Below are 14,592 nucleotides of genomic sequence, written 5' to 3'. Positions count from 1 at the left end.
TATTTGTATGCAGGGTCTCTCTTTTTGGGTATATAATACGGTATACAAAAGCGAAGTAGAAATTGGGGGATTTTTACACTAATTTTGGAAAAGAGGAAAACAATGGTTTCAATTAGGAATTACAGAATTCTTTTCCCTTCCATACCTTGAGAAACTAATCTCCCTGTTGAAGTTGATCTCTTCATCACAAGAGGACCCTTTACCAAGCTGAAAACTCCACTACTTCTAGGGCTGTTACTGGATTTGAAATTCTGTTCTTGATCAACTCCTTTTGATGATCCAATTTCCATGGAAAATTGGGCACTTCCCATCTGATTTTCCAAGTCCTCATCATCATCTTCACTATCATGCAAATGCAACACATCAGCAATGGAAACTGATCTCCTCAACTGCTGCTGGATCCCATGATCTTGTTCAATCTCACAACTACTCACTCTACTCTCCAACTGACTAACAGCCTCTTCCGAATTATCTTGTACCACCAAAATATTTTCATTACTCCTATGTTGGTATTCCGAAGCGGACACATTCACCTCCTCCTGTGGATTTTCTTCGACCGGAGGCAGCGCTAGTTGCTGATGAGGAACTAGAGCAATGGCAGGAGCAGCAATGTTTGAACGACACAGTGGACAACTGGAGTGAGATTTGAGCCAAGTATCAATGCAAGGAACATGGAAAGCATGGCTACATTTCGGCAACAGCCTCAGGCTCTCATTTTCTTCAAACTCACTTAAGCATACCGAGCAGTCTGTGCCTTCCACAAGCTTATCACCTTTCTTGTACTTATGAACCATGATGGACTTGATCAGGGACTCATCCAGACCGTTATTTGAGCCTTGCCTCGATTCACTAACTAGGTTTGGATTCGAACTGTCCATGTTCATGTCTTGAGCTCCATCGCTTCCTCTTTGCCTGCGGTATTTGGATATAACGGTGTAGTAAGTGACTAGAATGAAGGCACTAGCAAAGATGCCAATGATTGCTATAATGAGAGGAGAAAGATCTGTTGGAGAGTCGTGGTTTTGGTCATCGGCTTCGGTGAAATCGAGTGAAGGAGGTGGGGGGCCAATGACATAGCACCATTTAGAGCAGTAGATGCTGCAAATCCCTTGGGAACAATCTTTGTATGAGTCATATGGTCCCCATGGATTTTGGTTTCTTGCAGAGCCCATATGACCAAAAAAACTCAATAACCCTAGCTACTACCAGATCTTGCAAGTCCTCTTTTTCGTAATTTGGTCACTCACTTTTGCTTTGCTTTAATATAATGTTTCCTGAGAGAGAGAGAGAGAGAGAGAGAGAGAGAGAGAGAGTGTGGGGGGTTAAAGAAAAAGGAGAAAAAACGAAAAAAAATAAAAAAATAAAAGAGAAAAAATGAGGGGGTTGGAGGAAAATTAAAAAATGAGGGGTTGGAGGAAAAGGGAAGCAACGTAGGAGGGGAGAGGAGAGGAGAGAGGAGGGTGGATTATTGATGTGTGTCTCCCTTTTATTCCACCACTTTTTATTTAATCTGTTATTCTTTTTGTTTGGAATTATTTATGGGAGGTGATGGCTTGTTTTCCTGTCTATTTGGAAGTATATGATTGGCAGTTGAGTTCGTGATCCAATCCAAATCTCTCTAGTCGGTGAATATAGGTGAGAGGACATCTGACCAAAAGAAAAGAATATCGGGATGACGAGAGTGGACTCTTTGCATTTTTATATGCAGAGCTACACAACACTTCCAACTAACTCAACCCCCGGCCTTCTTGTATGTGGCACTTTACTATGATGGTGAAAATGTGTCAAGTATTTGCATGATAGTGTGAGTTCAAATTTTGCTGGTAACTAATGTAATATCTAATTTAACAAAATTTATTGTTTGACCAAAAAAAAAAGAAAAAAAACCACGACCTTCTTGCCACCTTTAAAAAAGGACCAAAGATTTTTTCGTAAATTAAGATGTGAACCTTAATTGTTAACAGAGCTCATTACGAGAGTTTTATTAACAACTTTTTTACTATGAGGGTCATATTAAAGTGTGATAACACACATGGACCACAAAAAAAAAATTGGCCTAATTTAATTTGTTGAAACATTTTGTATTCTTCATTTTTGAGAAAATAATAATAGTTTATGTTTAGTTACCATGACAACTTAGTGAAAGTCGCCAATTCCTATAGTAGATGTTGGTTTTGTATTTTATTTGTCGAAGGTTAGTTACTGATGTCGACAATCATTATTTTAGTTTAGTGTTGTTTGTCTTTTTAATGTCAAAATGGTCCCTAAGTTTTACTCTATCGGTCAGTTTGGTGTCTATTTTTTTAATTTGGTCAAATTGGTCAAATTGGTCCTGATGTTTATCTTTATTAACTGCTCTTAAATCCTCAAATGATGTAGGTCCTCTAACATGATTAAGAAAGATGCATAAGTAGAAATTTTCACCCTCATTCAGCGAGACTGCATATATCCGACCAATAACTTTATGGTTATTCATCCTCTCACTCCAGATTTTTATCTCTTTGACTCCATCTGAATCATTCTGGGAACTCCCGATATAAGTATCATCGTGCTTCCAGGGCAAGTGGTATTCTTGTTAAAAAAAATCTGTTAACATAGTCATTGAGTTTGTGTCATCTGTCAAAATATCTGCTACCCTTTGGTGAGGGTAAAAATGAATAGTTTGTTCTTCAGGAAGATGAATTTGTAATCATTCCACCGATGGATAAAGTCGATTGGTTACAACTTTGAATATTCTTCATAAAGCTTTAGATGCACAAACCCATCCTACATCAACAAACTGCTTTATTTCATCTTGAATAAGTTCAGGATGGACTTCAAAAGCTACTCGATCGGGACCTTTATAAACATATTTGTACATATACTTAATACTCTTAATGCTACAATAAATCTTAACATTAATATGACAATCATATCTGAGGAGTTGCCATGAGTTATACGGAATGACCCATCGATTATTCACCATTATACGTGCATTATGATCTAATGGGACTGGATCATAATTGTCTCTTCTACGATAGACTGGATAAAATCATTTCCTTGAACTGTAGTTGGTAGCTTAGGATAATTTCGTTTACAACTACCACATTTGATATACGGTGACCATGAATTGTGTATCATATGCCTTAACACGGCACCATACAATTCAGGCTCTTCATTAGATTTGGTATTTCAGCCCGTACCATCTGATCATAATCATCTGGCCTATTAAACTTATCATTTTCTTTTAACATGAGAAGCATGTGGACATGAGGGAGACTGTGCTTTTGAAACTCAATGACATATACACATGCAAGAACTCTGCCGAAAACACCTTTTTTTTTTTTTATAACATCATTCTTCAACTCTTCAAATTTTGCACTAAAACCCCTTGTAAGCAAATCTGGTCGATCTTGTGAAGCTTGGCCAAGTAATAGCTCATCACTTATTTCTTCCCAATTTGGATTACATGTTATTGTTAGGAAAATATCTGGTCTTCCATATTTTTGAACCAAAGTCATTGCATTTTGATACCTTTGATACATGTCACAAGGACTACCAACAAAAGATGATGGTAATATAATCCTACGACAACCGACGTTTCCTGTATTTATTTTGTTATAAGTAGTTAATAAGTCTAAATACGTTTGTTTTGTTTCAACCCATTAATAAGTCTCATTTAATGTGACAAAACATGAACATGAAGAATACATGTTTTTTTTATAAACTGATTAGCTTCAACCTGCATTATTTTGTTCTGCAATTAATGGGTCTTGTAGTCTTTGATAAAATTCAGATCGAATTGTGTGTTGATTATCATGCATCCATCTAAGCTTTTGTGATTCAATCTTTATATAATTGTCAACTACATATTGTTGCAATAGGCGGCCACCACGAATGGATATTGTAAAGGATCACAGTAGTCGACACAGTCTTTGATACTCTTAAGTTGACCATTTGTAGTTTGCAAAACAATATCTCGACCTCTAATGTTTTCTGATCCTTCACTACCTACTATGATTGCAACAACCTAAGATGCAGACGGTGTTGAACTTGATCAGTATCGCCACCAAATGACATTATGTTTGAGCGTTGAATTTGTTGAACATGATAATTGGATCGTCATCGTGCTAAGTAATCGTGTCTTTGCCTTGAACTCATTGAATTCCGCCTCATACATTGTTGATCCTGCCATTGCCGTCGTTGGCTTTGTCTCTCGTAAGTAACATATGCATTTTGTCGCTCTAAACCAAAAAACGTAATGGTGCACGAAAAATATTAGTTAAATACCTACATACTTTTTTTTCCCTTTTGTTTTTGGAATTGAATCAGTGGTATACATTATGTTTTTTTTTTTTTTTGTTTCATTGGGAAAAAAATAGTTTACGGCTGACTTCGTTTATTAAAGAGTAAATATTATAATAGTGGTAAAATAAAATTAGTTTACAGCAGACTTGATTTACCACATAGTGACACAGGAAGAGAGGAGGAGGAGGAATGGTTTCTACTACCTCAATGCTTTGGGGTAAAAAAAAAAAAAAAAAAAAAAGGAAAAACTAACTAAAAGTCCAAAAAACTTCCCTTTTAATAAAAAGTCATTTTTAAAGGTAAAATGAATAGTACCAGGGAAATGTATAAATGTGGTTTTTCATTAAAAGTGGTTCACTCCACTAATTTTGATTAGACATTTCATTTTTTAATTTATGTTGCTATATCGATATACTATATCTATATCCATTTTCCTTTCCTTCAATTTTTGCCCTTTAATAGTGGATTATAATTGTTGGTTGGTCCTATCATGATGCTTTTTTTCCTTCACAATATTTGCCTTTTAGTATCGATATACTATATCTTTATGTGATGTTCTTTTTATATTTTTCTCTTGACTATTATAGTTGAACTGTTATTCCAAGTTTACATAAAATTTGTATCACCTACCGTTCCAGACATATTCTTTTCCTTATTATTTTTTTTGTTTGGAGTACTTGTTAAAACGTTGGTCATTGTGGTAAATATATACAATCCAAATGTTGAAATTGTTATAGATATAACAAAATTATTAAATGGATGTTTGCATTGATAGTACAAAAAGGCAATGACAATGTAAAATCACTATTCGTTCAATCTTAATAGATGTGTCTTAATAATTTGTACAAAAATATTCATACAATGTATGGATTTACAAATATATAATTAATAGAGGAAAAAAAAATGATATTTACCCGCCGATGTTGGTCCTATGTCTTCTTGGTTTGATTTTGTACCATATTTATTGAGTTCAATTGGATTTGATAATTGGCATGTCGTCGCATTGAAATTCGAGCCCGTTGTGATGAATTCATAAATTGTCGTCTTTGGCTTTGTTGATTGCTCCTATCATACCTTTGGTCTAATTGTTGAGAATTGTGAACATTTATTTGTCCGAAGTGAACTTCTTCATTGTCGACCTACATTGAGAAATTGCCAAAGAGAATGAATTTTATTTTTGAAAAAGAAGAAAAAATAAATCATCTATACAGAAGAGGAATAATGCAGATAAGGTAACAACCTCTGACATATTGCTTCTATCAATTCCCTCCATACTTGATATGTTGAAGTTCTCTAAAAATCTTAAAATTTCAATTTCAATTTGATGATTCTTAATAAAGGTAAAATTGAAGAAAAATATGAAAACATGGCATTGAAATTCAACAATGGAAAATGATGCTTGCACAAATTAGATGATAGTTAAAAGATTCATGAAATTATACACTATCGAATTGACAAAGTACATAACATTGAGAATTTCGAAAAGGGAAAAACACAAACTAATAGGAGGGAGCCAAACATTTACCACCATAACCAAAATTATGACAGTAGGCATAAAAAAGTGATGCCTTTGACGGCATTCAAAGTAAATATTAAACATGTTGTGTGATTGTCTACCATCTAACAAAATTAAGAATGGATAGGGAAATACCTTAGTAATGAAATGAGGAAAATACCTTAGCAATGCAGTAATGCTGTTTGTATTTTTGTTTGAATGCTCCACTAATTCACTGCACCAAAGCCTATTCAACCATAAAGAAATGAGGAGAATGTAGATAGGGAATTGATATTAGTAATGCAAACCACTAAATGATTGAGGATGAGAATTGAGAATAAAAGATTAAGATTGAGAGTTGAAAAGTTGTACCAAGGAAGACTCTTTCTCGATCTGTTTCACCTCCACGCCCTTGTTTTATTCATCTTGATTTTTGTAATGAACGGAGAAACAATCCGTTACAAAAAAATCTATTCGTGTAATCAGATAATATGTTTTCTACTCATTTGATTTTTATGGTGGGTGAATGAATTGACCTTAAGGATCACAAAAGGGGGATTATTTCATTTATGGATGGCATAAAAATGCATGGACAAAACAGACAGTGCCATTTGATGAGGTAGATTAGATAATCGTGTCATAGTATTGTGCTAAAACAAATGACAAATGTTTAATTTTTCTACCTATTTACTCTTTGGCAAGAAAATATATAACATGAAATGAAGAGTATTCACAACAAAGAAGTAAGGATGCGTGTCTAGCTTGAGGAACATATGAGTACCAAATAGAGTGATCTCATACATTTCGCTTCTCTGACCTTTGAATATGAGTCGATGAGTGCCTAATAAACATGCAGGCGTAACATTTGTCTTCTCAGACAAAATCTAAGATAGAAAAGAACAGAGCGTCATTTGATAGCCAAATAAATTAATAAAACGCAAAAGAAATAGATAGAGAAATACTTTTGAAGTACCATCTCCCAGAATGCCAGCTTTTCACATCTAATGCATTCAACTACTTATACACATGGGACGGCTATACAGGTGAAGAGTGAGAAAGAGAAGAGTGTGAATTGAAAAATATTAAAAATAAAATGGGAAATTGAATGACAATCATGGTCATTAAATAAAGCACAAATCATCGTCTCTACAAGTGAAGAGTGAGAAAGAGAAGAGTGTGAATTGAATTTTGGAAAATATTAAAAATAGTACGAGAAAATTGAATAACAATCATGCTCATAAAATAAAGCACAGACTCAAAACGTCCATGCACCAACTACCCATTACAAAATATGCATAAAAAAAATAGATGCTGATAAAAAGTCCAACCAACAAATGAGAGAAAATTTTGGAGCAGTTCAACCATGTAAATGAAGAAAAAAGACCATGGTCAATTACTTTGCTGCTCCCTTCTTGTGATCCAAATTTGATGAATAATGGCAGTTTCTTCCTTCCGTGTATCTAGACCTCTTTGTTTCTTCTATCCCTACATTGCTGACCTAAACAACATCAAACCAAGTGCAATACAATCCAACGTAATACTCAGATAAACAAAAGAGAGACCAACATCCCCCACCAACTACCCATTACAAAATATGCTTAAAAAAATAAATGCTGATCAAAAGTCCAAGCAAGAAATGAGAAAATTTTCGAGCAGTGCAACCATGTAAATGAAGAAGGAAAAAGACCATGATTAATTACACTGCTGCTTTGTTTTTGTGATCCACGGAATTTTTCAGAGTGTCGACTTTGTAGTCCCAATGCTTTTCACGAATCTGCAAGGAACAAAGAAAATGAAAAGAGTGAAAAATTAGAATTGGACTTGGGGATTTTTCGTGGCTTTGTAGATGCCCAATCTCTTTTAACACCATTCACAAATTAACGACAGAAAAAAAAAATCCAAAAAAAAAAAAACCCTAGGGGTCGATTGTGGAAGCAAAATAATGACAGACAAGTCATATTAGCTTTGGTTGGTGATAAACCAAGTAATAATTAAATTAGAATTAATCAGCGTAAATCAAAGTACCACAAAAAAATATTTAGGCATGATTTATAATACGGGGATGCCAAAAAATTTCCATTGGGTCGAAAAAAAATAATGCGGCCCAGCCAAAAATGGGCTGGCTGCGATGTGGGGATGGGCCCTGCAGGTCTCTCAGCCTTCCGGGCTGTGTGGTCTGGGTAAGTCCAGCAACAAAAGTTGTTGGTCTGGGCCAAAAACAAGGCACAGGGCAAGCCCAACCTAAAGCTGGCTTGCGGGTTGGTGCGAGAAAGCCCGGCCGAGGCTGGCTCCCGGATTTTTGGGTCAGGGCAAGTCAAACCCAGCGGCATAAACTGCGAGCAAGTGCGCCGAGACTTGGGCAAAGCTCAACAAGCGATACGGGCTTGATGTAGGTGAGCCTAGGGCACAGGGTAAACTTAACAAGCTGCGAGCTTACTACAAGTTTGGGCCAGGGACTTAGGACAAAACCCAGCAACTCAAAAGTTGTTGGTTTTGGGCTTGGAGGGGCTGCATACCTATGGTAACCCTTACCAGGCCGAAACCTGGTGTCCGTGTAGGCGTAGTAAAGCCCAAATGGCTGCTGCCATAGTCTAGACATCACAACGACATCGTTTTAACGACGTGCTCCATGAGGTTGGGCTATAGGCCAGCTGTGGTGGTCGACAGTGGTGCCAGCGGCGGCGGCGAGGCGCAACCATGCTGCATATTTCCCTTTTTTTTTTTTTCTTTTTTCTTTTTTCGACATCACTAGGTTTGAAAAACCCTAAATTACTTCTAATTTATTTATATACTTTGACTCACAAATTTCACATAGTGAAATAATAATTGCGTAATACATGAAACGTGTGTATATATATATGTCAGTATATATATATAGGGGGTTTATGCATCATGGGGAATGTTTTCATGCTTCGTGGGCGTCTCAAATATCTTACTTTATTTTAAGCGTACCTGATTGGCAGAAAACAAATAAAAGCCTTTAAATTTTGTAGAAGAAAGCCTCATCCTACGATCCTTCAGTTCCTTAGCTTCTGGCAAGAACGTGCTGACAACATGTTATAGGCCTAATTGATTGAACTATTCTAAGGGAAAGGGGAGGCCGTCGGCAAGAGAGATAGGTGTGTAGTATTTCACCCCATTGTGCCTTTATTTATTGTAGTAAGATAGGTTAAATCCTTACCTTAATAGAATTACAACTCTAATAGGATAATATCTACTGAAGAGAATATTCCAAGATGTCCCTAGATACACTAGAATTTACACAATCACATTCCTATTCTAAATATGACTGCAACAAAATCTATTAAATGACCTGGATTGATGAACATATGTTTCTAAATAAAAATCCATATATTTTTCAAGTTAGATTATTAGTGGACTAATGTGTGTGTGTGTGTGTGTGTGTGTGTATCTATATATATATATATATATATATATATATATAGAAGAATATTAATTAACCTATAACATGCATGATTCTTGTAATAGATTGAGCATCAAATAATTGGGAGACATGACAAACATTCATACATAATATTGTGGTTAATACGAAAATGGATGTTAATGTACCTATAACAATGTTTAATTGTTAGAAAGAAAAAATTATGACAATAATTTTTTTTTTTTTTAGTTTTCAAGTTGTTAAAAAAACATGTAGATGAGTAAAAAAAAGGGTAAACGGGTTAAAGATGGGTATGCGGTTATGGTAATGGTATGCAGTTATGGTTAACCATTTATAAACGATTATGAGTATGGGTATAACTATTTATGCAAATACCCAATGGATAAATGGTTATGCAGGTAAGGACCAATGTTCTAAAAAAGGGTCTAGGTGGCACCTAGGCGCTCCACGGCTGGCTGCCGTTACGATTACGGCGTAATCGGTAGAAAAATCGGATCACCCACTAGCTGGAGTTAGGCGGGGGACTAGGCGGGGCAAGGCGCTAGGCGGGGGCTAGGCGGGACAAGGTGGTGTTGGGAGGCAGTAGATCAACTAAATTTTTGGAGCTGCACCATTTCATCTTCTCTGCCATCTGGGTAAAAAAAGGTTGCACAGGTCGAGAAGAGAAAAAGATGATGAATAGTAACCTTTTAAAATAACCTAAGGTTAAACGACGTTGTTGATTGGTTTTTTTTTTTTTTAAGTGAGAATTTAACGAGCTTTCACACACTGTGATGGGCTTGTCCACCCAAATAGTAAAGTCCAAAATAAGCCTATTCAATCTATTAATGAGTTGTCAATTAATTGTTTATTATACTACCTATTAATCAAAGAACATTCTTTGTGAACTAAAAACTAATGAAAATGGAAGTATAGTTTTTTATGAGTAAATATGTAAATATTTATAATAATAAATACTAAATTTACTTAAATCCGCCTAGGCCACCTAGACACCCGGCTAGGCCCCAGTCCACCGCCCGACTAAAGCCTAGCGTTTTTTAGAACCTTGGTAAGGATTTAAACGGTTATGGGTAAACACCTGCAATTATCCACCCACGATAATTGTTGCCCATCCCTACATGTAACCATGTGAGTCCCATGCATTGCCTACATCTAATTTGTTGGCTTAAGGGAACTAAGCAAGATATTTGATTGATATGAAGCAAGTTCAAGGCTATTTGAATATTTCTATTGGATAATATAATGTCATATGTAAATACTTTTTTAAATTATGGGTGTAGTGGAGATGAGAATACTTCGTTGGATGTGTGGGCACATGAAAAAGGATAAGATTAGAAATGATGATATCTGAGGTAAAGTAGGAGTAGCCGAAATTGAAGGAAAGATGAGAGGAAATCGATTACGGTGAATTAGACATGTGAAACGAAGGCCTACTGACGCTCTAGTTAGAAAATGGGACTACGGGACAGAGGTTCAGGACTGAAGGGGTAGAGAAAAACCTAGGAAGACTTTGGAAGAGACTCACAATGGGCTAGCAATAATGCGGCTCAAATTCGTCTTTGGCGAGAATCGAACCTAAGACGTCTTAATGAAGAGGAATACCACAGACGTGATATTAAGTGGCAATTATATTATTAGATTGAAATGTCCAGGAACGGAGCTAGAAGTTTCTTCTAGAGGGGGCAACCCTAAAAAACAACCTTATTATGGTTTGACTTATACCAATATGATAACGGGGATGACTTCAAATGATGATGTATCACACTTTCAATGTTACAAAATTTCAGTGTAGTTAATACATGAGAGGCAGGAGAGAGACTTTTTTGTTTATATGATGGAACAAGAGTACTTGTGATCATACAATTATTTAAATGAAGTAATATGAACGTATGCTTGATATTAAGCACATACATTTTCTTTAGATATAACAAGTGTAGTATATATATGCAATATGTAGCTTAACATCAAATTGCTTGAATGGGGGCATCTGCACCCAATGAACCCTCATTGGGTTCATCTATAAAGACGTTACGTGAGAGTGAGAATGAAGTTGTTGCATATAAACTGCTTTTGAATTTTGACCTAAAACAGAAAAGCGAAAGATAAAGATTTTTGTGCATTGAGATGGGAACTTTACCCTTCTCTCTCCCTTCTGCAATCCCCAAAATAACATAAAAATCCACATGAACGCAACATCACCCAATGGTGTGCCTTTCCAATTTTGTGTCGTCTAAATAGGCTTAAAATCCTACCCGGCCCAAAAAAAAAAAAAAATATAGGCTCCAAACTTTATCTTTTGGTTCCTCCAGCTAGTAAATATGCAGCTCTTGACCCAGAAAAAAAAAAAAAGTTAAAATGCAGCTCTAATTTAAAATTCCAAATAGTTAATAATTTGAATAGTATTAGGGGGCCTCAGGCCCTCTCCAACCATGAAGGAAAAGTCCTGGCCATAATTTCAGCCATCAAAAATATAATTTATCATGTTAATTTTCGGCCATCAAAAATATAATTCATCATGTTAATTTTTTCCGTCTCCAATCATTGAAGACTAAATATTAGATCCTTTATATTTTTATTACGTTTTAGTATACTCAAATATTTCTTTACTATACAATCAAATGATGGGCTCCACAAAAAAGAAATGCTTAAATGTCTGGGGCCGTCATTTTTTAGCCCTTTTAGAGCATCCCCAGCGTGGGGTTTTGCTCGGGGGAAAGGCTCCAAAACCATGGCCCGAGGGCCGGTGGTGATGCTCCAGCGTGGGAGAGGCCGAAGGCAGGGGGAGGCCCGAGGGCCAGGCCCGTGAGGGATCGCCAGGCCTTGAGCCTGAGGTGGGGCTGACGCAATGCTGACGCCAGGGTAGCGTCAGCCCATTATTTAATATCCACCGTTTGATCTGAGATCAACGGTGGATATTAAAATGCTTTATAAATTAAAAAATAAATGAAAAAATAGTTTTAAAAATCTGAAAAGTTACTGTTGTGACACGTGGCACAATCTGGAGCGTTGGAATTCAAATTTTTTTATATCTAACGGCAGAGATTAATTAATTGAATAAAAATTTAAAAAAAATTGTACAAAATTCAAAAAAATTCAAAAAAATATCTGAAAAATCTGAAAAAAATTGTAAAAAAAATTGTTTTTACTTTTCTATAAATACCTTCTCATTATCATCTACCTTACACAACAATTTCATATTTTCTCAACTACTTTCAATCACATTCCTTTCTTTGTCTCAAAGTTTGAATCCATTTTTTTTCAACAAAATGACCACTGGTGCAGGTACGAATTGGTCGCTTATTGAAGATGTTGCGTTGTGTACTAGCTGGGTTGAAGTTACTCATAGTTCGCTTACGGGTAATGAGATGCAGTTGCGAGAAATGTGGAGTCTTATTCATACCAATTTTCTTGAGAAAATTGGTGGGAAAAGAACCAAAGAATCAATGTCCAGTCGTTGGAAATTACTTAGCCAATCATTTAGTACGTGGAGAGACGCTTTGGCACAAGCTAGTAGTAATATTCGAAGTGGGGAAAATTACTCGGATCAGGTAACAATATATTATTTATTTGATACCCAAATTTACATTATAATTATTTGTTTGTATTATTTATTTGTTACATACTTACATTATAATTATTTGTTTGTATTATTTATTTGTTACGTACAAAATTTATTATTTATTGTTACTTATTTGTTACATTATAATTATGTTGTTTGTATTATTTATTTATTTGTTTGTTTGTATTATTTATTTACTAATCTTATCAGAAATCCATCACCAATAATTGTATTATTTTGTATTATTTAATAATACTTCGGATAATGACACGTGGCGCAACGAGAACGATTAAAAATCTTATCCGATATTACAATTAAAATTATTTTGTATTATTTTATAAAAAAAAAAATACTAATATTTTATTGCATATTGCCAGGGCTATTGAAGTGTAACGGTGGAGATGTAAATTCTATTGCCAGGACTACTTACTGTTCATTAAGGGCAGTTACTGTTCATTAGGTGGATTGAATAGTGTATTGCCAGGGGGAAGGGCTCCAACGCTGGAGTTGCTCTTAGGGGCTGATTTGAGCCCCAAAAACACACCAATTTACAAATATCTTTGGTTAGAAACAGTTTTGTTTAATTTTGGGGCAAATATTGACCAAATGCCCTTGACTGGAGACGGCCTCGCCTTCATCCCAACTTTCTAAATCCGAACAGATGTCATAAGGTATAATCAGTTTCTGTTTTGGCCTTGTCGCGTTAAACTAATAATGGATTAACAAGATAATAGCATGTTCTTGTTATTACAACCATACTAAAGAAGACAAAAATCAAACTATGGAAATTTCACCAGTCTTCACCTCTAGGCTCTAGCCAAGCCTCCCATTTTCTCTATTTTCCAGTCTCTCTTGGTGTCGTATCAAGATCGGAGACTTTTCTCTCTCCCCGGGTTGCCTCTTTACATCTCTCTCTGTCTCTCTCTAGCACCAGATGGGGTTGGGTGGGAGAGAAAGGATTCCCAAATATGAGATAGTTTGACTAGTAAGTCATAATCCTTATGCAAAAAGTATACATGAATGAATAAAAGATGACTAGAAGGAATTAATTAAACACTTGTATCGTAGTCACACATCCTAATTCCTACAAAAGAAATTGAATTATATCACATATTTTCTTTTAAAAGAGAGATAACGAGTGGCAATCGCGGTTATTCACCCATTTCAAAAGTCGAGAAGATTCACAGAAACATTTCAGCATTTCCTAATGAGATATTATTCACAAAATAAAGAAGGGAAAACAACAAAATAACACAAGGTTATTATCAACATTTTCTATTTTAATATATAGTACAATAATAGTTATTGGAAAAATAAAACTGAAACATAAAAGATAAAAAAATGTATTACCAAACACTGTATGTCAACACAAATTGTGTCGAGGAGCCACAAGGAACTTTGATCTGCAACCAATAAATTGTAGATGTCGAATATATTTAGAAAATATGAATATCCAACCGTATAGATGGAGCCCATAAAGGCCCACTGGATATTGATGCCCCCCACTCAACACTTAAGTAATTCGTTGTTAAGCTACATACTGTAGGTATATATACACTTATTATATTTGAAGAAAATATCTGCACTAGCATCGTTCCTACTGCTTCTTCTCCATAAAAATATAAAAAAAATAATATGATCACATGTGCTCTTGTTCCATCATTCAAACAGAAAAATCCCTCTCTTGCCTCTCATGTATTAACGACACTGATATTTATAACATTGAAATTGTGATTTGAAACCATCCCCATTACCAAATTAGTATAAAGTCAAACCTTAATAAGGTTTTGTTAATTATTTTTCAGAATTGCCTCTAGTAGAAGAAATTTCTAGCTCCGTCCAATCCAA

General features: G+C 35.4%; 1 protein-coding gene across 1 annotated transcript; it reads right to left on the bottom strand.

Annotated features, from left to right (window-relative positions):
• On the bottom strand, positions 1-1,252 carry LOC137746445 (RING-H2 finger protein ATL52). The gene has a single exon (XM_068486460.1). The coding sequence runs from the start codon at positions 1,170-1,172 to the stop codon at positions 120-122; it is 1,053 nt and encodes a 350-aa protein (XP_068342561.1). The 5' UTR covers positions 1,173-1,252; the 3' UTR covers positions 1-119.
• Positions 1,253-14,592: the final 13,340 nt, after the last annotated feature.

The sequence above is a fragment of the Pyrus communis genome, chromosome 10 (genome assembly GCF_963583255.1).
Source record: "Pyrus communis chromosome 10, drPyrComm1.1, whole genome shotgun sequence".
In the NCBI taxonomy this organism is placed as follows: Eukaryota; Viridiplantae; Streptophyta; class Magnoliopsida; order Rosales; family Rosaceae; genus Pyrus; species Pyrus communis.
The sequence above is the reverse complement of the archived record's forward strand: the minus strand, read 5'-3'. Positions and strand labels throughout refer to the sequence as shown.

Excerpts from the sequence above, each read along its gene's own strand:
- LOC137746445 (XM_068486460.1), bottom strand. The coding sequence starts at position 1,172 with ATGGGCTCTGCAAGAAACCAAAATCCATGGGGACCATATGACTCATAC.